Raw genomic sequence first — 26,011 nt, forward strand, 5'->3', positions numbered from 1 at the left:
AGCCTTTTAATGTGCGCATGTCTTTTTAATAGGAAAGAGATCAAAATGGGATTATTTTCAACAAGGTTGATGAGACACAAATATGTGTTCCAAAGAGAAGTCTAGTTAGAGATGTAGTTAAATCAAACAGGATTATCGACAACAACCTGCCTGAAGGAAACCACACTCCAGGGTACACAGCTGAGCACTGATCCTGTATTAGCCTGTGTCAGACTCATAAATACCTTTCATGCTTCTTGAGGATTTCAAAAACACCTCGCAATGTTCTCAGTCTTAAACAACTCCGACTTTAAAGAAGATACTCACACGTAGATCAAAGTATGTGCTAAGAGCCAGAGCCTCCCTACATGGTCTCTGTACGACTGCAGGGGGAAAATGGTGACTAAGTTTTTGCTCGCTTTTCATCACAAGTTTGTGGATACATGTCAAAAATGTATAGTGCTTTTGAACACAGTGGAAAAGTTTAGATCAAAAATTCCTATCCTGCTGCTTTTGATTCAGATGTTGGTATCAAACAGTATGCTATATAACTGTTTCTTGTTGTTCTCAAAGCTTTGAAATTTAGTCTAGTGAACAGTGTTTCTGCACAAAAATTTCTCAATTGTTTTCTGTTCCTGGACACAAATGTAGAATGCTGGCATTATTTGGACTTTTGAGTTATGTTTTCACTTGCTGCTGGTTAGGTTAGGAAGCAAAACTACATATTTTTTTTGCTTGGTGGTAGACAGACTTGGTTAGGTTTAAGTAAGATTACGTGGATTAGCATTAGAGAAAAGAAAATTAATTGGTCAGGTTTAAACAATAGTCACACTTAGTTAAGGCCAGATAATAAAACTCCTGGCTTGGGCCTTTTTGTGTCCCGTTTATCAAACTATTAATAAGCACTTCAGCACTCACAATCATGTATTTATAATGTACTTAATATAAGATGGCAGTAAGAAAAAATTTCTATCTTTCTTTCCTCGCAGTTTGTGGTTGTAACCCACAAAAAAGACAGACCTAGTCCCTAATGAACACAGACAGCAACAATCATTAATACCCACACATTAACAAAAGTAAGTACTTGTTCATAAACATACCTCATTCAAGCATAAAAACGAGATTAACCAGTGTTGTGTCTACATATATGAGAAAAAAAAAGCCGTTGCTGCAAAACACACACAGTTAGTTCCAGTTTCATTAGTTGAATATATGAAAAAGTAAAATATAGCACAGTTTGACAGACATAAAATATTAATTTTGCATCAACAAGGTGATTCCCAAAGAGCTAATAGCCAAAAACCTGGTATGTTTTAGCATGGTGTCCAGTGTGTGTTAAAAACTTTTGAGAAAACTGGACCTCGATGAACTATTGCTTTCGTAGGTCCTTCATTCCGGCAGCTGACTGTACAATGCTCACACAAGATAAATACCTGCTAAAATATATATGTGTATATTATCACTCTAACTGCAGTTTAATAGATAAAATAAAAAAATCTCTGTGACATCTCTTCTAGTGTATTTTACTGTATATGGCAACCAGTTGTACATGGTACAAATCACTCTTGTATAGTATCTTGGCTTTAAAAAAAATATTATTCTCATTGATTTTTCTGTTCCACTTTTTTCATCTATTCTTCCCGACCCTTTGCTTAACACACCAAGGGAGTTTCCCAAGTCTGGGATATAGGAAGTCTATCTTTGGTAGGATGCTAACTATCTAACTAGTTACCTAACTAGTTAGATAGTTAGCTAACTAACACCACCTGGGTCTGGGTGCAGTTCCCCCCTCCAGGGGCAAGGGTACCTAGACCCGGTTCGTAGAGTACGCTTGGGGAGTGTGATCGTGTGTACAGTACTATGTCTGTCTCCACGTTGGTTGAGTGTGGAGTTAAGTGCATATGAGAGCATGAGGGTGGGAATGGATGTTTGTGTCTGTGTGTGCCCGTATGTCTGTGTCTATATGTCAGGTTGGGTATCAGACGCCACCTCTCTGGGGACATCTCAGGCCCTCCAAGGTTTGGAGGCCTTTCTCCCCCCACCACTTCCCCTGCCAGTGGCGGACTCCCTCAGGTGTCGGTGCGTTGGTGGTTCTTTGTGTCTGGGGATGGGCGTCCGGGTACACACCGGCTCACTCCTTGGCGGCCGCTTATCGGGGCCTGGAGCCTGGGGCTCGCTCGGGCCACTTCAGAGGTGGGGTGCCCCCGGCCTCTCGGCCTGGGGCTCGGTCACTCAGGCACAGCTGGCTGCCGGCGGAGCTCACGGGCGCGTCACTGCAACTCCCCCTGGCTTCTGCTCGGTGGCTGCTGAGTGAGCCCTCATCTGGGACTCTCCTCAGCTCTTACTGGGACAGTGGCGCGGCTGCCCCTCTGTTGGTCTTCCTTGGTCTCTTGTGTTCTGGGGGCCTCTGGATGTCTGGAGTTTTGATCTCCTCCATACCTGCTTCATACCCTGGAGGACGGGGCTATGGCTCCCCACACTCCCTAGCAGATCGTTACATGGAGAAACCTTTGGAATGCAAGCATGCTGATCCACACAGGTGTGCACACAGGTGTACACATGGGTGTTCACAGACGCGGACTACAGCTTTCTTGACTGCTGCCTCAAAGCACATTGTGCGCTGTCTATCTTGCGTGCTGCACAATATCGTTTATTATTTAGTATCTACTGATATCTACTGCTAGCTAGTTTATTGTGATGGTGCTGTTTTTTTTATTATGTTGCTCTTTGTTGTTTGCTTTCTCTTCTGTTTTTTTTCTCCATACAGGTGACCCAGGAGTTTTGTTTGTTTTTTTTGTTTTTTTTTCTTTCTTCCCCCCCTTCTCACCGTCTCTTCTCCCCTTTGGTTTTCTTTCTCTCCCTCTCTTTCTTTCATTCTTTCTCCCTGTCCTATCCCCCAGTCATGTCTGTCCCGTTTGTAGCAACTGAAAATAAAATAAATTCATAATTATAATAAAGGTCAATCAAATGGACCAATATGGCAAGGCCATGATGATCCACTTGGTAAAATAAATCCGCTTGGCATCTTTCTTGGCCTTAAGACAACAATTCTGATGGCTAAAGATCCAAACGGGACACAAAAAAAAAAAAGAAAAAAAAAAGGATGCTAACTATCAAGAGGCAATTCTTAAGGAAGGGAAATATGGAAAAAACTATCTCAAATTAGACAAGAACTGGACTGAAAATCAGTGTCAATTGGTCTGATAATAATAATAATGATCCCAATAATTCTGTCTCCTTAAAATATACACCCAAGACCACAAAAGATGGTTACACAGACCCCACAAATTTCCTTTAAATTAAAGTTTTACAACTCTGTAAAGACTACTGTTAGTATTAATGGAATATGTTAAACCCTATGATTGTAACTAGTTTTATCACTACCCTGCCTATCTAGCAAAGCAACAGAGCAATTAATCAATTAAGATTTGTCATCCACCAGAAAAGTGGGTAACTTAATTGGACTGAGCATTGGGGGCTGTGTCCATAGGCAGCAATTTTCGTGCTCCCAGGACCTATTTTCTTTATAAGTCCTATGACGTTTAGTAGTGACAGCTCTCTAAGTGTCCTCAGTGCATCACGTTTCTTCCCGTCACACTAGACTATCAGTTAAAAAATAGTTTTGGACAAATACCACACTTATCAATGTTACTTCTATATATTACCAACCAATGAAAATCACACCATCAGCCATTGTGGGAACACTAGAGAGTTATTTCTGAAAATCACCGGGTCCTTCCCACGCGTTGACCTCTTGAACGGCATGGGGGACGCCTCCCTCCCCCATGTGGTCAAGGGACGCTGGTGGGGCCTGCTCCACCTGCTTATGGTGTTCACTTTATGCTTTAAAAATCAAATATAGAAACCAATGGCTTACTTCACACTGTCCAAGAGGTCTTACATGGTCTGTTATTTACATGCAGTGCTGTGATATTTCCCCCTTAATTTTAAGCAGTTGTGCTTATTTAATCTTATAGAAAAGAGCAACTTGGGGTTACTGAAGACTTATTTTAGGTTATGTTGAAATCAACTATCATTTGCACATTTACACCTATTTCTAGTGGCCTCTAAACATATACAAGAGTGAAAGCATGTGCATGAAAGTGAGTGGAAAAAAAAGTGGGAAGCATAGGCGTTTCTGACTGACTGTGAGGACTAGGCCCTTAGAGTTATTTACATACAGAGTTATCTCTGCTCTCTATTTTAATTCATTTTCATTAATATTATTTTATATCTCTTAATAGAGGCAGTGCAACATCCAATAAAAGTTAAAATGTTAAACTATTTGAACATCAAACAAGCAATACTTGTCTGAAGTTATACTGTTATAAATAATACTTCTGGAAGCAAGAAAAATGGTATAATGGAGATATAATGACACTGATTGCTTGGGACAGCTGTGAATCAAAGCTGCCATGCCTCTATACCCAGTATCTTTGGATCCCAGGGGTTTGTTCTTTTTAAACTTTCATACATAAACACAGCAACTGCAATATCATCATGCTCACTATTAATTGTTGTAGCTAATGTCTTACCCTCCTGTAGATACATTACAGCCTGCGCGTAGTTTTGCAGTGCATGATGTGTCCTCCCCAGGCTTCCATAGGCCATAGTCTTTGCTATCAGGTCATTGGTCTGTGCTGCAACACTCAGGTGTTGCTCCTGGAAGACTACTGCCCGTTCGTACTTCCCTAGAGCTTCGTAGGTCAGTCCCAAGTTGCCATAGGCTCGACCCTGGCCCCTGACACATCCAGTCTGTTCTGCTATATCCAAAGCCCTTTGGTGCCACTACAGCAGGAAAAATTAGGTTGCTTAGAGGAGAGACTTGACAACTGATAAATTCTGTTTTCCCTGTTAATCAGTATAATTAAAGACATTTCATAACAAGGGGGGCTATCCTCTGCACATACAATGATGAATGTGATACAGACCTGTAGAGCTGTCTCGTTGTCTGCCATCAACTGATAGACACCTCCAAGTGCATTGCTTGCCTCTGCCTCCAGGGATTTATCCTGATAGTTCAAACAGAGTTTACCTCATTCTATGGGCATTATGTGTTTTTAATATATACCCCCCCTCCCCATATTAATTATCATATTCAGCAGGGCAAAACAAAATATGAAACAGAAACAAGAACATTTTGCTGGTGAAAACCTACCCCTGCTATGCGTGCAATGTTAAGCTGGTGCTCCAGACAAGAGAGGGCCTGCTCATAGTTGCCCAGCTGGCTATGTAAGGTGCCCAGCTCTCCATAAGCCTGAGCCTTACCTTCTCCTTCACCACCTAGCTCATGAGCTACTACCAACCTCTTCTCAAAACACACCAGTGCTTGCTGGAGACTACCCATGGACCTGAAGTAGGAGAGGGAGGAGAACAAAAAGGGGAGGAAAAAGACCTGGTATGATAATGCATTTTTTTCTGCACTTTGCTTGTTCTTGAAAGCAGGCCTCCTGTTTTTGTTGTTTCTGCAACATTTAAAGAAAAGAAGACAAACTGGTCCATATTAACAAAACATTTTTCTCTTTATATCTACTCAGAGAAAAACTCAGAGAAAGAAAGTCTACGAAGGTTTGTTATAAATCTGTACTCTACATTACCATTTCATTCACACTCAGGAGCAACAGCTGGATAAAGTAAACCCAACGGTAAGCCTTGTTCTTCTGTCAGTGAGCATTACTTATGTTGTATCATATGAGAGTTGCCCACCGTGGGATATGTGTCTGAAAAAAGGCTTTTTGATTTTAATACGCTGCAGAGTTCTGACTGTATTTATTCTTATTATGACTCTAATTAAAATGTGTATAAAATGCTTGTGGCAAGAAATGCTCATTTAAAACTCTTGCATGAATGCTATTCTGTATTAGAAAGGTGTATCCTAACTAATAGGATAGAACATAAATGAACACAACATACATTTTTACGCTGATGTAAACAGAAGTCTGCAGCACTGTAGGTTTGAATTTATTTCTACATTTAGTGGGAAATCCAGGGAGACTTCAAAACCCTGAAAAATTTCCTAATTTTATTTATCCTCTTACTAGAGTTAGCTGAGAAGGAAAGAAGGAAGAGAAGCAGTTGGTCTATGGAGAATCATTTTAAAATTTAAATGCAAATTTTATTTCAGTAATAGAAACAACAACAAAAAAAAACAAGACAGGAAATTATAAAATTAAGTTCTGAAATGAATTGATAGTGATATTTAAATTAAACACACTATAGATTATTTCAGCCTTGCTCATTTCAAATGAATTTGGCCAATTAGGATTTATGGGTCATGGCAGACTTAGACTCTCCACCTCCTCATGAGCCCCCTCATACAACACTGTGTATCAGGACAGCAAGTGCAATCTCCTTGTACGTTTCTAGAAACAGAATTTTTATTTAAATCACATATAATGCTTTTTTATTTCTGACTGGAACAGTGCAAGCATCAGTAACAGGAAGATACAGCAAGAAAAGAAGAGCTGGTTTGGAGGTGGTTTGCAAAGTGGCTTGCAGATGCACAGTACCCTAATAGTGTGCCCTGTATTAAATTTATCAAATGCATGTATAGAAGGGTATCGTCTGAGCCATAACCTCTTATGTTCTCAATTTGATTTTAGTTTCACCTACCTGTGCGCATTGCCAAGTCCTCTGTAGGCTTTCTCTTGGTCCTGGACATGATTGAGACTCTGACCCACTGCCAGATACTTCTCATAATACTGTATAGCCTCCTCATAATCTCCCAAAACATCATAGCAGTCTGCCAGGTTCCCATAGGCCCTGCCTCTGTCTAGCATGCTCTCAGTTCCACTTAGCTGCTGCAGCATGGCCAGCTGCTGCTCAAAATAACCAATAGCTTCCTCAAACAATCCCATGTTTATCTTGGTGATGCCCATGTTTCCATGGACCTGTGCCTCCAAACGGGCATCCCTGAGCCCCTGTGCCAGGCCCAGCTGGGTCTCATAACACTGGAAAGTTGTAGCATAGTCTCCCAAGGCCATATGAACAGCTGCTAGGTGGCCAAGAGCACGGCACTCCCCCTGCTGATCACCTAGATCCTTTCGGATGGTCAACTCCTGGCTGTGGAACGACAAGGCCGTATCCAGCTGGCGGAGAAGCCTAGGTGGGAAAAAGTGCAAGAACACTGAATTAAGATGAATCAAGGGAACTAGAGCAAGTCACACATTAGTTATAGCCAACACCTGGTGTCCTTTGTATAGTATGATATTTCATGTGGTTTATTATTTTTAGAGCCAGTCTGTGGATGGATGCTTATATGTTACTTCTCTTTGTTAATAACTTAATAATAAGTTAATACTAAAAGATATGCTTTATTGAAAGATACAGTTTAAATTAATAATTAGTTTTCCAGCTGTGCCCAGTATGCAAAAAGGTACTGTTTTTGGGAAGGACAGAGGAAACTATTGTGGATAAAAGATTTCTTGGAGTACCAAGCTTAAATGGACCAACTCTGGGAAAACTGAGGTTTTAATTAGTAAGCTGCACCTTGAACTGTAAGTTTAAATTAACTACTATTCATAGGAATTTGTGGAAAGCACAGAACACTTCTATTAACTGCTGAGAATTGGCACAGAATCTCTTGTCAGTTGGCTGAGACTTTTTAAACTCACATGTTTTTGGAAACAGGCTTTTTCTTTGTAACTCCAAAGTAAATAGCAGGCATTACAAAGAAAATGGTCTACAAGCAAGTGGCTTTATAAAGGTAAATAAATACATTCTCAAACCGATGTCCCTTTTGCCTCCATAAACTCAGCTGAGCTTTCCCCAATATATTAATTATTCATATTTGATTATAGTTTAGCCCATATGGAAAAGAAATAGTAAAAACTTATATGTGATTACTCATGAAAGTGGCCACTTTCATGAGTAAATCATATAAGGCTTACGTGATTTACTCATGAAAGTGGCCACTTTCTCATTACTTTCATACATTGTTTTAGTAAGTATCCAAAACATACAAGTTTCATTATATAATTTTTCAAGGGATCTTATATCCGTTTTCACTCTTATATGCTTTTCATACAAGTTTCACACAAGACAGATACAAAATTTATAAGATTTATATATATCTTTTCCATATGGGAGCAGATAAAATGATCATAACACAACAATATTTAACATCATTTGAAAAGTACATAGTAATAATATTGTGCAGATTTTTGTTTCTTTTATGTAAGCATTAATTAGCAGCTAAATTTCTGCTTTTGTGAAGCACAATCTCTGCAGCTTGATCTGGTAAGTTAATATTTTAGCTCTACAAACTTTCGACTGCCTCCAATAAACAGGAATGGCTATATTACTAAACTTAGGTTTTAAAACAATACAACACATTCATTTGTTCATTTTTTACATGCACTGTTTGTGTGTGGTTAAAACACTGGTTAACCAGTTTATCACCTGTGAACTGAACCAAGTGCTGAATAGGCATCAGCCTCCATCTTCTGATCGTTGACCTTCTGAGCCAAGGTTAATTGCTGCTGGTAGAACTTCACAGCTCCTGGAAAATCACCCCGGCACACGCACACATCACCGAGATTCCCAAAGGCCCTGAAAACTGCCTGCTGACAAATATAATCACACAGATACTGATTAACAACCTCTTTTTGTGCAAAAGACAGAATTTCAAGGTTTATGAAATGAAAACATAATTAATAGGTGACCTGTGTGTTGTCCAGGGCTTGTGCTAAAGAAAGCAGATATCTCTGACATTCCTCTGCTTTGTTGTACTCCCCCAGTGCTTTGTGGGCCAGACCAAGGTTGCAGTAGGCTTTTGCCTGTGCTAATTTGTCCTGGAGATCCTTAGCCAGGGCCAAATCCTGTTCATAATACCTGGAAAATTTTAAACTTTTGTTTTTTATCGTGCATCTTGTTTCGATGTAATATAAAAGCACAAATCCTTAAAATGAGAAATTAAAGTCTCATTAACATCCATCCATCCATCCGTCCATCCACTTTCTGCTGCTGGGCCTGGTTGCGGGGGTTGTAGCCTAAGAAGAGAAGCCCAGACCTCTCTCTCCCCAGCTACCTCCTCCAGCTCATCTGAGGAACATGGGAGCTTTCCAGGCTAGTCAAGAGATGTAGCCCCAGGGCCTTCTCCTGGTAAGACATGCCTGAAAACCTTGGCCAGGAAGCATCCTGAAGGCATTCAAGTCAGATGCCCAAATCTCCTCAGCTGGCTCCTTTCGATGTGGAGGAGTAGTGGATGGATGGATGAATGTATGTATGGAAAACACAACACATGTTTTTCGACATAAGGCCAACGGGGTCATTTTCATTATATGAAGTTCAGTTTTGTAAGATTTATTTAGTCTCTGACCTGACAGCATCTCTGTACTGTCCAAGACAGTAGTGAGCATAACCCAGGTTATGGCAAACTTTGCCTTCTGCTTCGAGGTCCTGCAAACCTGGCGCCAAAACCAGGTACTGTTGGTAGTAGGGCAAGGCCTGAGCATATTCACCTCTCCAGCTGTGAAAGTTACCCAAGTTTGCTGCAAAAGAAAATAACGGTGAGCAATATTTTTCATGTTTCATTTAACTCAACTCAAGTGCATTTATCTCTTGACAGGTTTACCTAAGGCTCTTGCTTCACTTTGAGTGTCTCGCATCTCTCGTGCAATGGTCAGGTGGTGCAGGTAGTGCTGGAGAGCTCGGTCGTGAGCACCCAGCGCTTGGTAGGCCACAGCAAGGTTACCGTGCGTGGATGCCTGAGATGGACGATCGTTCACCTGATAACACAAAGACACATCGTGATTCTGCTTTCCACACAATCGTCCACATGTTTTTTGAAAAGGGTCATAAAATTTACCTCCAGAGAGATTTGCAGCTCTTGTCTGTGGTACTGGACTGCTTGGTCGTACATGCCAAGCGCATGGTAGGCATTGCCCATGTTGCCATAGGCCCTCCCCTGGGCAGCGTAATCACAAAGTTCTTGGACGAAGGACAGGTGGGCTTTGTGGAACTTTAGCGCAGTGTCATACTCTCCCTTCATCTGGTGTATGATGCCTGTGATAGGAGATGAGAGGAGGCAAAAACACAAACTATTGAACTAACAAGGAAACCATTAAGATGCAGGTAAACTCCAAGTTTAATCTCTTTTAGCATACAACATTTGAACGTTCTTGTGATCGGTCATGTTCTCAACTTTAGTCACAACACTAATCCTAACCATATGTTTTAGCAAGTGGCATGGACAAAAACATTTCAATAGGACAAACAAAGTCTATGCAAAGCGCCCAGGTAATACATCTAATCTAGGAAGTCTTGTAGCATGCCAACTACAAGCTGTATCAGGTAATGCTCGTATTAAAATAAAGCTAGTTCATTTCAATTTCTGGCCTCTGGCTGGCAAGTCCATCCTAATGATTGATTTTCCAAGAATTATCTTAATTTTATGTTTCTAACTTGTTTCATTTAAAACAGCACAATACCTAGCCCCATCATTTAAACTCCTCCAAATGTCCATTTCAAGAGGAATGGACTTTGTATACAAAAATGGTCACCACGGCAAAAAGCTGTAATGTTGAAGTGGTCAGACAACTCTTTGATAATTCCAGTTCCAATAAAATCAATATTTAGGTGTGTTAGTTAAAATGATTATTTCCTTTGTCACCAAACCACAAAGACTGGAGGCAACGTTTTTTTAAGAAGAACAAAAATGACATATTCTGAAAGCATACAGTTATTGTTGATCACCCACATCTCGGAGGATCAAGGTCATAAAACCCAGAAAAATCTTCCATGGACATAGGGGAATTTTAAAGTCCAGGCTCAAGGAAGTCAGACAAGTGAAGTTTAAGTCCTCAGTTTTGTGATTTTTTTGGTCTCCAAGTCTCAAGTCTCCACAGCTCTGTAGAATGGTTTATCCAGCGCTGTTTGGATTTGTAGGATTCATCAAACACCAATTACTGCACATGTAGGGAGCATGATGAACAGAGTAAATTCCCAAAATGACATTAGGAGTTATAAATATGCAGCATCTGTATGGTGGTGAATATAAATGCCCACATGGTTTCTTGAACTGTAAAAAATCCTTTTTGAGCAGAGTGGTGAATAATTAAAAAGCTACAGTGGGAAATTCAACAAATCTAATAATATCTGCTGCTGTGTCTCTTCAAACTTTAGTATAACATATGCAGAAATCAGTCTCTCTGTCCAGGGAAAAAGAACTGGGAAAACTTAAGTCCCAGTCGCCTTCCCAACTTCTTCTGTCATGATGTGTCTTTGCTGTCAACAACCCAGTTTATGGAGCCAGAACAGACAAAAGTTGGGAGAGAGAATAGTTAAGGAAGAAACTTGGGGCACAAGAGAGGAGAATGAAAATTTACATTTTATGCTAGTTATTTCCTGTACTCCAAAATATAGTACTTGTCACCCTCCTGCATTTAACTGACAACTGTGCACACTGGTTATTTGCAATTTAAAATGTACCTACTTTGCTTTTTTCTTCATTTTCTGTGATACACTCTGCTACAGTGCTGGATACTCAAACTGTGGATATGGCCACATATTGCAAATAATGAGATCAGTGTATCTATAACTAATTCTTTTGAGCCATGTTTTGAACAGTTTTTTTCTATTCTGCATGATATAAGAGTGAAAATCCAGGCTCTCTGGTTGGAATCACAGCCAAAGAGCCTGGATCATACAGAATCCCTGCCCACTTGCTGTTCATGTTTTTATTTATGAGGAGCAGCCAGTCAAAAGAACGTTGGCTAAAAAGGAGGTGCAAGGGAACTGAAATGGCTTGTTTTACACAATGGGTGAACTTGGGGTTGCACTAAAGCCCAGTATAAGATTAATAATGGTAATTTTGTAAACATGGAATTAGGGATGGGTATCGAAAACCGGTTCTTGTTGAGAACCGGTTCCCACTGTTTCAATTCCTTGGAATTGTTTGTCATTTTTGCAAACGATTCCCTTATCAATTCCAGTCGCCCCAAATGATGTCACCACGTTGCGGAGCGTCATTAACCTGGCAGGAAACATGGCGGCTCAAACGCTCAAAAGTTTGGTTATACTTTACGAGAACGGATGACAACAGGGCAACTTGCAATACTTGCAAAGTAGATATTTCATTTAAGGGAGGAAACACCACGAATATGCAAAAGACACGCGATGACCTTAAATAAATGTTGTGTTTTTAATTCCGCTCCGGACTCGTGAATCTCAACCCAGCAGCAGCGGTAACGTTTGCCCGTTAATGCGGCAGGTAAATAATCAACTAACAGTGCATATTATGTTAGCGCGATCTGCCTTATTACAAAACCTGCCATTACTGTGCATTTAGGTGACCATGATGAGAGAGACAGACGGAGTCTGGTTGGCTCAGATGCTGGCAGTTCTCGCTGCAGTCTACCGGTAGCGTCTCCTTTCAGGCCAGGATAGACGAATGTCACCGAGCAGTGACTGAGTTTGTGGTAAAAGGCTTGCACCCATTTCCCACAGCAGATGCCCGATTTTCGGTAAGTGAATGTGTTTAATTGTAGGCAGGGACATTACTGGATATTCTTGTGTAATTGCTACAGAATAATTTATGTTATACTTTGTTATTGCTACAGAAGAATATTTATCTTATTATTTTACATTTACAATTTTTTTTCCCGGGAACCCTGTGACACCCCCATTGAAGAGCCGTAGGCTGTGGATCTAAGCTCTAAGCTATTCGACCTTAGTGTTCTCCTTTTTTTTAAAAGAATCAATAAGAGAATCGATTAAGAATCGAATCGTTAAACAGAATTGAAAATGGAATCGGAATCGTGAAAATCTTATCAATACCCATCCCTACATGGAATACTACTTTAGAGTCCAATAATAAAAACAAATGAGCAGAGTAGAAAATGAGCACATGAGTTCCTCTGTAAGACTTTATTCCAAACATTGCACAAATCTAAATCTTACCATATTTCATTGGCATATTTTTGCTTTGGCATATAAAAACCATGCACATTGTACATTGAGCTCTACCTTCATCAGTAAAGTCCTGCTTAAAGTTGAATGCAGACGTGAAACCTACAATTGCTCACAATGAAAGTCAATGCAATGACTTTTCCTTGAATGATTTATGTTATTCTTTCCATCACAGCAAGCACATTTCAATCAAGATTCAACACAAAAGACACACACATAGAACAGCTGTAATCTTCCCTCTTAATGCTATATAGTGTGATTTATATGCACCAGATAAGAAGTTGCAACGCGCATTTGCGTACATATAAAAGGCACTGTTTTTGTCCGCTAGAGTGGGATGTTCACGGCATATTCTGCACCACATCTCTGTGCGTTCATCATTTGTTTGAAGCCAGCTCAACTCCTGCAACCACTTTTCTGAGAATACGCGCTTCTTTTGTGGTTTGGACTCCTTTGGACATTTCTTTGGAGGTGGAAGAACACCAGAGTAATTGCTTAAAGGAGCTTGCTTCTTCAACATCTTTAAGAGTTCTAAACAAATGTCTGTCCTCCTCCAGAAAATCTTATGTACGCAAACATGCGTTGCAACTTCTTATCTGGTGCACGTCTTTTATTTTGACAGCGAATGTGCACCTGCGGACCACTTATATGCACCCCTGTTTATATGTATGCCAAAAGCCTGATTGTAAGGAGATTGAAAGAAAAAAATTATAATTATGCCTTCCCTATAGTGGCATATTAGTACAAAGTAGAATAACCCCCCCCCCCCCCCAAGGTTAAGGTAAGATTAGAAGTAAGGTTACATTCAAAGTGAAAGCTGGCTGTTAACATTTCCATTACAGCCCAAATCTGACAATTTTTCTTCTTCTTTTTTTAAACAATTGGTCTTTGAAGAGGTCCACAAGTAAACTCCCCATGTTCTTATAATATATGTTGTGTTATAGTCTCTATTTTGACTTATACAGATATCGTTTCTTGTATTCATTGTATTCTTGTGTTTCTTTTTAATTTGTGTTTCTGTGTTTTGTATGTGTGTAGGTGCCCTTCCTTGTTTCTACTTTATTTTATTTTGGTAAATGCTCTTCTGTGTGTGTCACCTGGGCCTTAACTTCCTGTCTTTGTTCTCATATCTCAATAACACATTACTGTCATGGTCTGTGTGCGGCAGGCAGGAAAGTAGGACCTAAATGCAGACTTGTGGATGTGAAAATTAAACTCAAAGACCTCAGCTTTATTGCTGACATAAGTCAAAACAGAAACTAAACTGGGAAGGCTAGAAACTGAGCCTGAAACAGAACACACAGGCAAGTATGAGGGACGATGCAACGACAAACAGGAACACACGCAGATACTAAATACAGAAGGAACTGGGCAAAGGGCAAACACCTGGGAGACACAGCTGACACTAAGTACGAAGACGAGATTGGGAGGAAGCAAAACAGAATACATTGTCCTTCAAAGTAAAACAGGAAACAGACTGGGCACAGAACTAAACCTATACTAAACACGAGGACACCGGAACAAAATTAGAATACAAAAACAGAAATCAGAACACTAGAAGTCATATACAACGAAGAAATCATAGAATAACAATAATAATACACAAAACACTGGGTCACTGACCAAGGACCTTGACAATTACTCTGATAATGCCTCAGATTGGTGTAGGCGATCTATTTTGTGTGGAAAAATAGTCAGATCTTTATCTCCGATCCTGAAGCAGAAAGCCTTAGTTAATAAAGTTAAAAACCACCACCATGATACCTGTCACTGTATCTATGGCATTTTATTTTTATCACACCAGCTCACGCAAAGAAAGCCTAACAGTGTCGAACTTGCTTAGTAGTAGCATTGGCATATCAAACCACAATACAGGGAAATACAGATTCCATATTCTAGTGAATTTGGTCAACTAAAACAATAACTTTTGTTAACTGGTTTTCTGCCATTATACCAGTTGAAGAAGGTAAAGTCATGGTTGCAAGTGTTCAAATGCAAGCTAGAGTGAGAATAAAGGTGTGGAGTTTTGGGGTGGAGATTCATGGGCCAAAGTCAAGTTCTGTTTCAAGATTTACATGTACATGTTCTACAAGACAGAGGGTACAGCTAGCACAATTCTAGAAAATGGGCAATAAACGTTGTAAAATGAATTAAACTGTTCAAACATGACCCTGTTTTATTATACATAATGCATGTTAATGCATTAATACAATAATGCAAAACTTTTTACCTACATTCATCCTGTGATTCCCTTCATTAAACTGTTTGAGTAACCTGAATTTTTCACACAGAAATCCTAATAATGCCATCCATAGGAAGTCTATTTCCAAAAGACAATAATTACACTGCGCCAGAATAATTTATAACTGCTCTGAGAAATGTTGAAATGAGGCCTTATATAAAATCTGCTTTTTCTACAATAAAGTCACATTGGGAAAACAGATGAGAAGGGGTTATAAGTGGGGAGGAAGGGATACGGAGGGGTATCCAGACACCAGATGGAGGAAGTCACATGTGGTCTTCATGTCAGACTGTGTAATGAGAGAGATGACTGGGGTCTGATCCACCGAGTGTAAACTGTGAGCCATCCTTCCCAACTCCTTGGCTCATGTCCACCTCTATCTCTACATTTCTTACTGTAAACACTTTTCAAATGTGTGACTTTAACAGTCCAAAATCAAGATTTACAGATTGTGTTAAAAATATTGACTGACTAAATCATCATTTAAAAAAAAGATTCACATCCTTGATAGGGGTGCAGGCAGGGTTCCTAAAAACAACAACAACAAAAACCCACCTTTTAAAATAGCTCTCTCCTCCTCTATTCTAAGCCTCTTGAGTTTTAGCTGCTAATATGGAACCCCCACTCTTCCATGTGGAAGTCCACAGCCTAACTTGCATCCTTGCAGTTAATTTCAATCTTAAATACAACAAAAGCAGCAGATCACCTGTAAGTAGGATTTATTTCTGAATCTAACAGGGGACGTAACAGAGACAGAGTTTGAAGAAACTGGAGTGACTTTTTCTGTGCATGACGTTACACTTCTCATAAGACAGATGCTTTCACTTTAAGCTGATTTCATATCTATAATTCACAAATCCAAAGGTTACAGAGTCATACTCTTTCTATGACTGCCAAAGTCCCTGGTTTTGGTTTAAAAGTTGCTTGGGAGTTTTTGGATTCACATTTATGGAGTTTTGGCTACCAGTTTAGATTGCCTTAACATTCTATTGTTAGTTTTGTTTTCATGGTTTGCATTAAATTTCAGTTAATATTTTAAGTTTATTTCTTGCATATTTAGATCCAAAAGTGATTCCATAATGTTTCTTCATTTTGTTCTTTGTTAATTTGTGGACTTTCCCAGTCTGAATAAAAGACATACTTTGTTATTTCTGGATCTGATTCCTTTACTCTGCAAGCCCCAACAATGACGTCCTGACTTTGAAATCATGCAGTGCCAAGAGTATCAAAAAACTGCCAGAAATGGAGCATTCAGTGCAGTCGGAAGTCTGAGTTCTTTTTATATATTTATTTATTTATTTATTTATTATTAACAGGGATTCCTGGTACACTCACTGAACCCAATACTTATATAACATATTCAATATGCTACATATAAAATAAATGAACTACTACTTCAATACTTCTTTTGTCATATTAAGTGTAAGGGAAAGCATAGTGGGCCCCCTTTAAGCATGGTGCTATAAAATTCAGATTTTCTTAGTATTTATTATACCTTCTGACACATAATTATAATTTATTATTATTATAATTATAAAAATATAATTAACAGTTTTCATGAGTTTTAATTCAAATAATTTTTCTCATATCAATCATCTTTTGCAAATTCTTGTTCTCTGTTTATCCTAAACAAAAACATATATGGGGGGGTAATGGTTAAAAAAAGGTCTGGTTATGACTTGGAGAACTTGCTGATGCCACAATTTTAAATGACATACAGTGCATTGTAAGTAAAGGTCACGTCTTGGCATTTGGTCGTAAAGAATAGTGTTTAAACCAATCCAAAGACTAGAAATGTCATAAGTGGGTTTAGATTGTGAAGCTCAAATCCATACATTGACTTAACCATGGATGTGACGCATTTGAGTTTACTCCGTTTGCTTCTACAGTCTCTACACAATACAATGAGAAGAACTGCAACTATTAAAAAAAGCATTTGAAATCTAAATTCAATACTTCATCGGCACCTCATCTTCATCTCTGATATCTCATCAGCACCATCATCATGACTCAGAAAGGTAATCAGTGGTGATTTAGCTTATAGCACTCAAATCTAACGATGCAAAGGATTTCACAATAAAGGTTGAAGGAAATGCAAATAGCACACGATTTACTTTTAAAACAATGAAAGCTAAGAGAAAACAAAATAAACATTTGGTGAAAAAAAACACTTCCTTATTTAATTTGCTAATTACTTTCAGTGTGAACTGCATAAAAAATAATTCTGTCAAACTAGCAAACAACCTTAAATGTTTTAAACAAACATGAAGTCACATTGTTAATATAAATGTACATGAATTTAAAAAGGTCTCATAAACGCTGCTGGCAACAATATGTAGAAACCGGGTTATGCGAGGAGGAGGAGGAGGAGGTTGGTGATATAGAAAGGAAGACCTTGTTCATCGGGGTCTTGCATTAAGAGGATTACGGAGAAGCCTGCAGAGCTGGCTAGAATCACTGGTTACAGTTACACACATCCTCCTAAACTCTACAAACACAGGTGTGCACATTAGCACATGCACAATCTTCCTCTAACCTAAAGCCACACTTCTCTGAGGTGTAAGGGTGCCTGTAGATTTCCTACAGATTCTGTGGGATTCCCCAGCGTGGAGGGGACACAGTGTGAAGACAGCAGTGCTGCGAGGATTAGAGGTGTGGAAAATTAGCTGAGATCTGATGACAGGTATTCAGCTGAGACAGCATAGAGAGATTAGAAAGGAGAAGAGTGGTGATCCACAGTCCCCTTTCTCCATAGTAGGATAAAAATTGCTCTGTCATCAGTGAATGAAATTGGGTGTGGCAACTTGTGGGTCAGGAGCTACATATCATGGACTATATGCAGTTATTTCTGTCCGACCATCATAAAGAAGAATACATGTTTATTAGCTAAAGTTAGCAAATAACTCGAGATGAGAGAGAGACACACATACATTTTGGAATATTGTAGAGAGTAAGTTAAATATAAAGAATTTATTATTCAAGTAGGCAAAGAAATTACTTCACACATGTCTTCTGGGTCGTTTTTTTTTTTTCTTGCTTTCTGGTTTGGAGCATTTATTGACATCTGCAGCAGCCTTACAGCACATGGGTCACCTGCTTAACCGAGTGAGGTATACTGGAAACCATCTTCTGGATCCTTAAATGAGCGCTGTACTCTTACAGTAATGGACCATATCTTCAGGCCCATAGTAGCAAAGAAGTATCTTTCATTTGAAATTAAAATATAATTTCCATATATGTCTTGTTCTAGTTCAGTACACAGAATCAGTCGTGGGAAAAACTGCTTGACTTAACAGTTGACCAGATGTAGAGACACTGACACTCTCCACAAGAAAGGCTGTCTGCAGAGTGCTGTATTAAAGCATACCAAGGGAAGGCTCACTGGAAGGGAAAAGCATAGCAAGAAAAAGCGCACAAACAACAGGAAACAGCTTGAGAGCATCGTCAGTAAAAGTTGATTCAGTAACACGGGAGAGCTTCACAAGCAGTGGACACAGACTGGTGTCAGTTGTAGCCTTCAGGAAAGGGGCTATCATACTATCATACCCCTACTATCAAGTCACTGTGATACCTAGCCTAGCCAGGAGGAGCCACAAGAGTCCGTTCATATGGGACTACCCTGAGAGGAGCGACAAAGATTTGTGGACTGGGTCACAGTCAAAGGCAGATATACAATAACACAAGATACTGCATGGTGTGCTACCAACACAAGAAAAAGGGTAATTAAGATTTAAACGGTACCATCATAGATCACTAAGGAGTTCCACTGGGCAGCCAGACACTGGCCTAGTTTAGTTATTTTTGGACTTTAAAGGTGCTGCTATGTAAAATACAATACAAGTATTATATGGTCTAATTTAGGTTGAGATAATCTCCAAATTTCATGTTTCATACAGAAAGGAAGAGGTGAAGGAAGGAGATATAAGAAGAAAACAAAAAGGTGAGGAAAGAAGAAAATAAGAGGGAAAGGTCAGACTGGAAAAGAGGGGACTAAGAGTAAACAGAGAATGAAACCCAAGAAAACAGGAGAAAAAAAACACAGCAAGGAGAAAACAGGAGACACAAGAAGAAGAAAAAAAGAATGGCAAGGAGATAAGGAATGCACAGAGAGAAAGGGAGGAAGGAGTAAAATCAGGAAGAAAAGAAAGAGGAAGAATGAAGTAATGAAAACATGGGAAATGTAGTGAGTGTAAAGACAAAATAAGGTAAAAGATAATAGGGGACGAAATCATTATGAAACAAAAGATGAAATGAGAGGAAGAAATTAGGGTTGGAAATTGAAGAACAGAAGAAGAGGAAAGGAGGAGAGAAAATATCAGAGGAGAGCAGAGTGAAAGGTTGTCAAGTCAGCATTCAGAGTCAAAGAACCGTAATCATCCATAAATGATGATGTGAATCATTGATCTGAAACACAGACTGAAGCTCATCTGTCAGGAGAGTGTCAGCGACTTCAGCAGTAGCCTATAGTCACACATCAAAGTATCTATTGAACCACTGCAGTGTGCATGTTTTCCTTTTACTTACTTCAGATAGAAAATAAAGCAATTTTCACTCATTTGCCTACAAAAAAGCTCTGCAGTGACATAAAGTGAGAAGAGTGGTGGAAATCGCACAATATTACCTGAGCAGAGTTTAATAGACTGTATATAAAAGATAGATAAAGCCATTATATAGTTATCCTCTGATTTCTGGGCTTTACGTTATAAGGCCTCATTTCTTTTCCTGCTGCCATGTTGGTTTTTGGAGCCAGAATGTCTCATATTTGGAAGAGATCATAGTGTTTGTTAATATTGTGAAGTTTGGCATTTTAACATGGGAGTGATTTGCTTTTTAGAACCAGCTTCATGTAGGACTGCAGTTTTTTTGGCATTTCAAAGTCTGATCAGAGGAGGTATTTGCAGAGGGTTAATTTATTTTCCACCATTTATTAAATAAAAAAACTACTTTTGGAACACTTTATGTTGGCATAAACTGTTCAGTGAACGCTTAATGTGCTCATTTTTGAGATTTACATAAAAACTGTTCTTTAATGCCCCTCAGTGTAACCATTTAGCCTATAATTTGTTCTAATATCAGTCTTCACTCATGGCTCTCTTACAACCATAGAAGAGATTTTTTTCTTATTGAGTTAACGTTGATAGTGATAGTAACTGTTTCGCATTTAACTTCCTGACATTTGTGAACACTGCTATGATGCTATGATTATTATTCCTTGAACTCAGAAGATGATTGTTATTCTGTCACTGATACCTTAAAAAAAATGCATGGCAAAAAAGTAGCTGAAAATCCCAATTTTTGCAGGCGATTTTAATGAGAGGTGTAGTTTAAATTCTAGGGAGGTGCACATCAGGTTACGTCGTAGGGTTTTCAGCTGGGTTTGCAGTTGGAGTGTAGCTATGGTGTAAATTTCCCACTATCAACTCTTTTTCCTGGAATATGGCCCTAGTAATGAGCAAATACATTTTTTGTGTCCATGAAAAAACTTTAAATTGTCAAATGGCGTCTGTTCTTTTTTCCATGACTGTATTTCCATTCTTTGAACAAATTTAGGAATTGAAGAAGGGCGCTGCAGTTCAGAACACCAGAAAGAAGAATTCTAGCTTCCCTTTTATTTTAAGTTGCAAAACAATAAAAAAAAAAAAGTCAACAAAAAATAAAAAACATTGAGACAGTCTAAATCCCCAGAAATCTAAGATGGCATCCTCACTTTACTTTTAGTGCACAGTGCCGTATACATGCACAACGTGGCAAGTTGTCCATTCAGCGATGGATTCAGGTTCACAGCATCTCAGATATCACTGTGGCCGCAGAAACCAGAAACCACTTAATAAAACATGAGTGTTGATTGTCCAGAGAGACGCTACTGCAGTCAAATGATAGGCCCTTAAGAAGCAGGACCATCGCATGATATAAAGCTCCCATGTCATGTTTCGGCCGTGTGGCAGGCAGGATGAGGACCCAAATTGCAAACACACACACACGGGGGATAAACTCAAAATGCAGCTTTATTGCTGATAAGTGATAAACAATAACGATGATACAAAAGGCAATACAAAACTACACTAAACTGGGAAAAGCTAAAGTAACATATACCGGAAGACACGGGGAGAACCACACACGGCATGAGGGAGAACGCGACGCCGAACAGAGGAAGACGCAGACAGAAATACACAGAGGGTTAACGAGGAAAGTGGGAACACACGGGGAACACAGGTGACACAGATAACCATAACGAGACAGGGCGGAGTGAACATAACACTGACGGGTACAGGCACAGAGGTTCAGACAGGAGGAGAGAGAGCACGGGGAAAACACAGACATAACAGGCTGGGGAAACATGAAACAACCACAAAGGGAGACGAGGGCTCATAAATATATAGAGGGCACACAGGGGGGAGAGAGCACGGGGAGAACTTAGACATAAAGGGCAGGGGAAACATGGAATAAAACATAAGGAGAGACGAGGGCTCACAGATACACAGAGGGGCACACAGGGGGTAAAAGCCATGAAGGGAAAACACTTAGGGAACAACACAACAGGGCAACTCAGAAAACACGGTCTAAATAAGGAACGAAATACAAAAATACATGGAAACTAAGAATACTGGGCCCACATGGCCCAGGACCATGACATCACCCCCCCCTAAAGGGCTGGCTCCCGACAGCCCAAACCCGAGAAACAAAAACAAAAACAGAAAACAACCCACCCAGGGCGGGAGGCGGGGGACCAGGACGGAGGGACCAGAACGGGAAACAAAACAAACAACAGAAAACACAGGAGCACACGACCATAGTCAAAATAAAGTTCAGGGGGCCGACCCAGAGCCCACAGGCACAAGAGTTCACGGGTCACACGGTCGGGGGGCCGACCAGGCGGGTGGCACAGGTGGCAGAGCTGGTCCGGAGGCCGGCCGCGCGGAAGGCAGCGGCGGCGGCGAAGGAGACGACGGAGCAGTTCAGGGGGCCGGCCGCGCGGAAGGCAGCGGCGGCGGCGGAGGAGACGACGGAGCAGTTCAGGGGGCCGGCCGCGCGGAAAGCAGCGGCGGCGGCGGAGGAGACGACGGAGCAGTTCAGGGGGCCGGCCGCGCGGAAGGCAGCGGCGGCTCTCCAGTGTCAGGCGTGCTGGCCATGGCCCGGTGGGCACAGGACCAGACGAAGCACAGGCTGAAGGCTCGGAGGCTGCTGCAGCTGACGAAGGCTCGGAGGCTGCTGCAGCTGACGAAGGCTCGGAGGCTGCTGCAGCTGACGAAGGCTCGGAGGCTGCTGCAGCTGACGAAGGCTCGGAGGCTGCTGCAGCTGACGAAGGCTCTGAGGCGGGACCAGGCGAGGCAGCTGACGAAGGCTCTGAGGCGGGACCAGGCGAGGCAGCTGACGAAGGCTCTGAGGCGGGACCAGGCGAGGCAGCTGATGAGGATGCTGGACCAGACGAGGCAGCTGATGAGGATGCTGGACCAGACGAGGCAGCTGATGAGGATGCTGGACCAGACGAGGCAGCTGATGAGGATGCTGGACCAGACGAGGCAGCTGATGAGGATGCTGGACCAGACGAGGCAGCTGAAGAGGAGGCTGCGGCAGACGAAGGCTCTGAAGAGGAGGCTGCGGCAGACGAAGGCTCTGAAGAGGAGGCTGCGGCAGACGAAGGCTCTGAAGAGGAGGCTGCGGCAGACGAAGGCTCTGAAGAGGAGGCTGCGGCAGACGAAGGCTCTGAAGAGGAGGCTGCGGCAGACGAAGGCTCTGAAGAGGAGGCTGCGGCAGACGAAGGCTCTGAAGAGGAGGCTGCGGCAGACGAAGGCTCTGAAGAGGCTGCAGCAGACGAAGGCTCGGAGGCCGGGCCAGGCGAGGTTGCAGAGGCTGAGGCCGGGCCAGGCGTAGCAGAAGCACAGGCGGATATAGCCGGGCCAGGTGATGACGAGGCGGTCGCAGATGGCGGCTGGACAGGCTCCTCGGGCCCTCCAGCTGATGCGGCGTGAGGCTGAACGGGCCCCTCGGACCCTCCAGCGGAGACAGGAGGCTGAACGGGCCCCTCGGACCCTCCAGCGGAGACAGGAGGCTGAACGGGCCCCTCGGACCCTCCAGCGGAGACAGGAGGCTGAACGGGCCCCTTGGACCCTCCAGCTGACGTGGCATGAGGCTGGTGCGGTTCTCCCGAACCCCCAGCTGACGAGGCTGCTGCAGCTGACGAAGGCTCGGAGGCTGCTGCAGCTGACGAAGGCTCGGAGGCTGCTGCAGCTGACGAAGGCTCGGAGGCTGCTGCAGCTGACGAAGGCTCGGAGGCTGCTGCAGCGGGCGAAGGCTCGGAGGCTGCTGCAGCGGGCGAAGGCTCGGAGGCTGCTGCAGCGGGCGAAGGCTCTGAGGCTGCTGCAGCGGGCGAAGGCTCTGAGGCTGCTGCAGCTGACGAAGGCTCTGAGGCTGCAGCTGACGAAGGCTCTGAGGCTGCAGCTGACGAAGGCTCTGAGGCTGCAGCTGACGAAGGCTCTGAGGCTGCAGCTGACGAAGCACAGGCTGGACTAGGCGTAGCAGAAGGTGGCTCTGGAGCTACTGGGGCCTGAACTGAAACAGGCGGCACTGGAGCTACTGGGACCTGAACTGAAACAGGCGGCACTGGAGCTACTGGGGCCTGAACCGGGGGTGACACTGGTGTACTGGGGTGAAGGCAGCGAGGATGCAGTCTCTTTCTTAAGGGAGGATCGAATGATTTGGCGATAAACCTAGACGGGAAAAGATGCCGATGCTGAAAATACCAGGCAGCGGGGGCTAACTGAACTGAGGGTGGCTGCGAGGGGGCTAACTGAACTGAGGGTGGCTGCGAGGGTGCTAACTGAGTTGTGAGGGGCTGCGAGGGAGCTAACTGAACTGACCTGGGAGGAGAAACACGAGCAGGAAAAGGAGCAGGCTCAGAAAAAACTGTCCGAGAAATGGCAGGCTCAGGGTCGACAAAAATAGCTCTATCAAAGATGAACCCGCCGTCCACTTCATGTTTTGTAGTCTTAGCATTGTCCGGTTTATGGCGGCGGGCGCGCCGCCCCCTTCGAGCAGAGGAAGCTGGCGCGATGGGCGCTGATGGCGCCAACACAGAGGGTGACGTAGTGGTGAGTTCCCCGTCGTCCGCCCCCATCCTTGCCAGAAATGAGGCAGGCGAAAAATAGCCTAAGCGGATCGGAGACGGCGAGCGGCTGGTAGGCTGTGCAGCAGGTGAGAGGTCCTCCTCCGGGATGAGCCAGGGTTTCCGCCGGAGCTCGTCCTCCCGATAAGCCCGTAACACCTGCTGCCGCTCTTCCTCGCCAAAGTCTATGGCTTCCGTTGTCTCCGTGCGCCACGCCGTGCGGCCAGACCGCGGTGAAGACGCGGAAGCCGGCGGGGTGCGGGCGGAAGGTGTGTCTGTGGCGAGCCTCACCGTTCCAACTCTGACCGCTACTGGCTCATGAGACAGCGGGGAAACGGCGCAACGGCACGGCTCTGGTGAAGGTGTACGCCCACCGGGCCGCTGCTCCTGCGGACGGAGTTGGAGGGTGGAGGCGAGAAAGTCGCTGACGAGGGGGTGCAGCGTCTCCCATAACCAGGGGAACACAGATACGCACACCTCTATTTGGCGGGCGAACTCCTCTCGTTCCTCCTCACTGGAACAGTGCAGCCACTTGTCGCAGAGAGACTCCACTGTCCGGACGATCCCCCTCCTCCGTGTCGCTGGGTCCGACATGTTCGCGTCGTCCTGGAGGTCCGCGGAGGGGTTGTGAACTGCTGGGTCCATGTTGTGGTCGCGTTCTTCTGTCATGTTTCGGCCGTGTGGCAGGCAGGATGAGGACCCAAATTGCAAACACACACACACGGGGGATAAACTCAAAATGCAGCTTTATTGCTGATAAGTGATAAACAATAACGATGATACAAAAGGCAATACAAAACTACACTAAACTGGGAAAAGCTAAAGTAACATATACCGGAAGACACGGGGAGAACCACACACGGCATGAGGGAGAACGCGACGCCGAACAGAGGAAGACGCAGACAGAAATACACAGAGGGTTAACGAGGAAAGTGGGAACACACGGGGAACACAGGTGACACAGATAACCATAACGAGACAGGGCGGAGTGAACATAACACTGACGGGTACAGGCACAGAGGTTCAGACAGGAGGAGAGAGAGCACGGGGAAAACACAGACATAACAGGCTGGGGAAACATGAAACAACCACAAAGGGAGACGAGGGCTCATAAATATATAGAGGGCACACAGGGGGGAGAGAGCACGGGGAGAACTTAGACATAAAGGGCAGGGGAAACATGGAATAAAACATAAGGAGAGACGAGGGCTCACAGATACACAGAGGGGCACACAGGGGGTAAAAGCCATGAAGGGAAAACACTTAGGGAACAACACAACAGGGCAACTCAGAAAACACGGTCTAAATAAGGAACGAAATACAAAAATACATGGAAACTAAGAATACTGGGCCCACATGGCCCAGGACCATGACATCCCATCCTTGAATTTGATTTAACAAGATGTCAAAACTGCAGCATCTACGTGTTGTACTAGGCCACTACAGCTAGTGCAAACTCACACAGGTCTGCAATATAACAAACAAATAATGCTTTGTGTGTACTTAATGTTACAGATCGATGTAGACCGAGTTGTCCTAGCCCAGGACAAGAGCCCAGTCAGTCTCTCCCAGGGATCAAGCTTCTTAAATATCTTCTGAATAAAACACAGGATGCAGTTTTGTATTTTTTTATATCACTTGAAGGGTTTTTCATACCAAACTGAGGGCCTGTGAAGACTTTCAGATTTGAGGATGATGTCACATAAAACCAAACATTTAATCAAGGATGAAAACACAAGCACAGATAAGACCAGACAATGAGGTAAACTGTCCTGTGA

At 42.7% G+C, this 26,011-nt stretch overlaps 1 protein-coding gene across 4 annotated transcripts in view; it reads right to left on the reverse strand.

Annotated features, from left to right (window-relative positions):
• ttc28 (tetratricopeptide repeat domain 28) overlaps nt 1-26,011 on the reverse strand; it is a 166,523-nt gene that overhangs the window by 21,981 nt on the left and 118,531 nt on the right. For all 4 annotated transcript variants that reach the window (XM_082540931.1, XM_082540930.1, XM_082540932.1 and 1 more), the window contains 9 exons: nt 9,788-9,984; nt 9,554-9,707; nt 9,299-9,470; nt 8,643-8,811; nt 8,380-8,540; nt 6,592-7,080; nt 5,138-5,330; nt 4,911-4,991; nt 4,515-4,767 (listed from right to left, as the gene is read on the reverse strand). In XM_082540931.1, coding sequence (XP_082397057.1) covers nt 4,515-4,767; nt 4,911-4,991; nt 5,138-5,330; nt 6,592-7,080; nt 8,380-8,540; nt 8,643-8,811; nt 9,299-9,470; nt 9,554-9,707; nt 9,788-9,984 — 1,869 coding nt within the window. The remainder of the gene's footprint in view (nt 1-4,514; nt 4,768-4,910; nt 4,992-5,137; nt 5,331-6,591; nt 7,081-8,379; nt 8,541-8,642; nt 8,812-9,298; nt 9,471-9,553; nt 9,708-9,787; nt 9,985-26,011) is intronic.

This window comes from Aulonocara stuartgranti (assembly GCF_965226115.1).
Source record: "Aulonocara stuartgranti genome assembly, chromosome: 7".
Lineage (NCBI taxonomy): Eukaryota > Metazoa > Chordata > Actinopteri > Cichliformes > Cichlidae > Aulonocara > Aulonocara stuartgranti.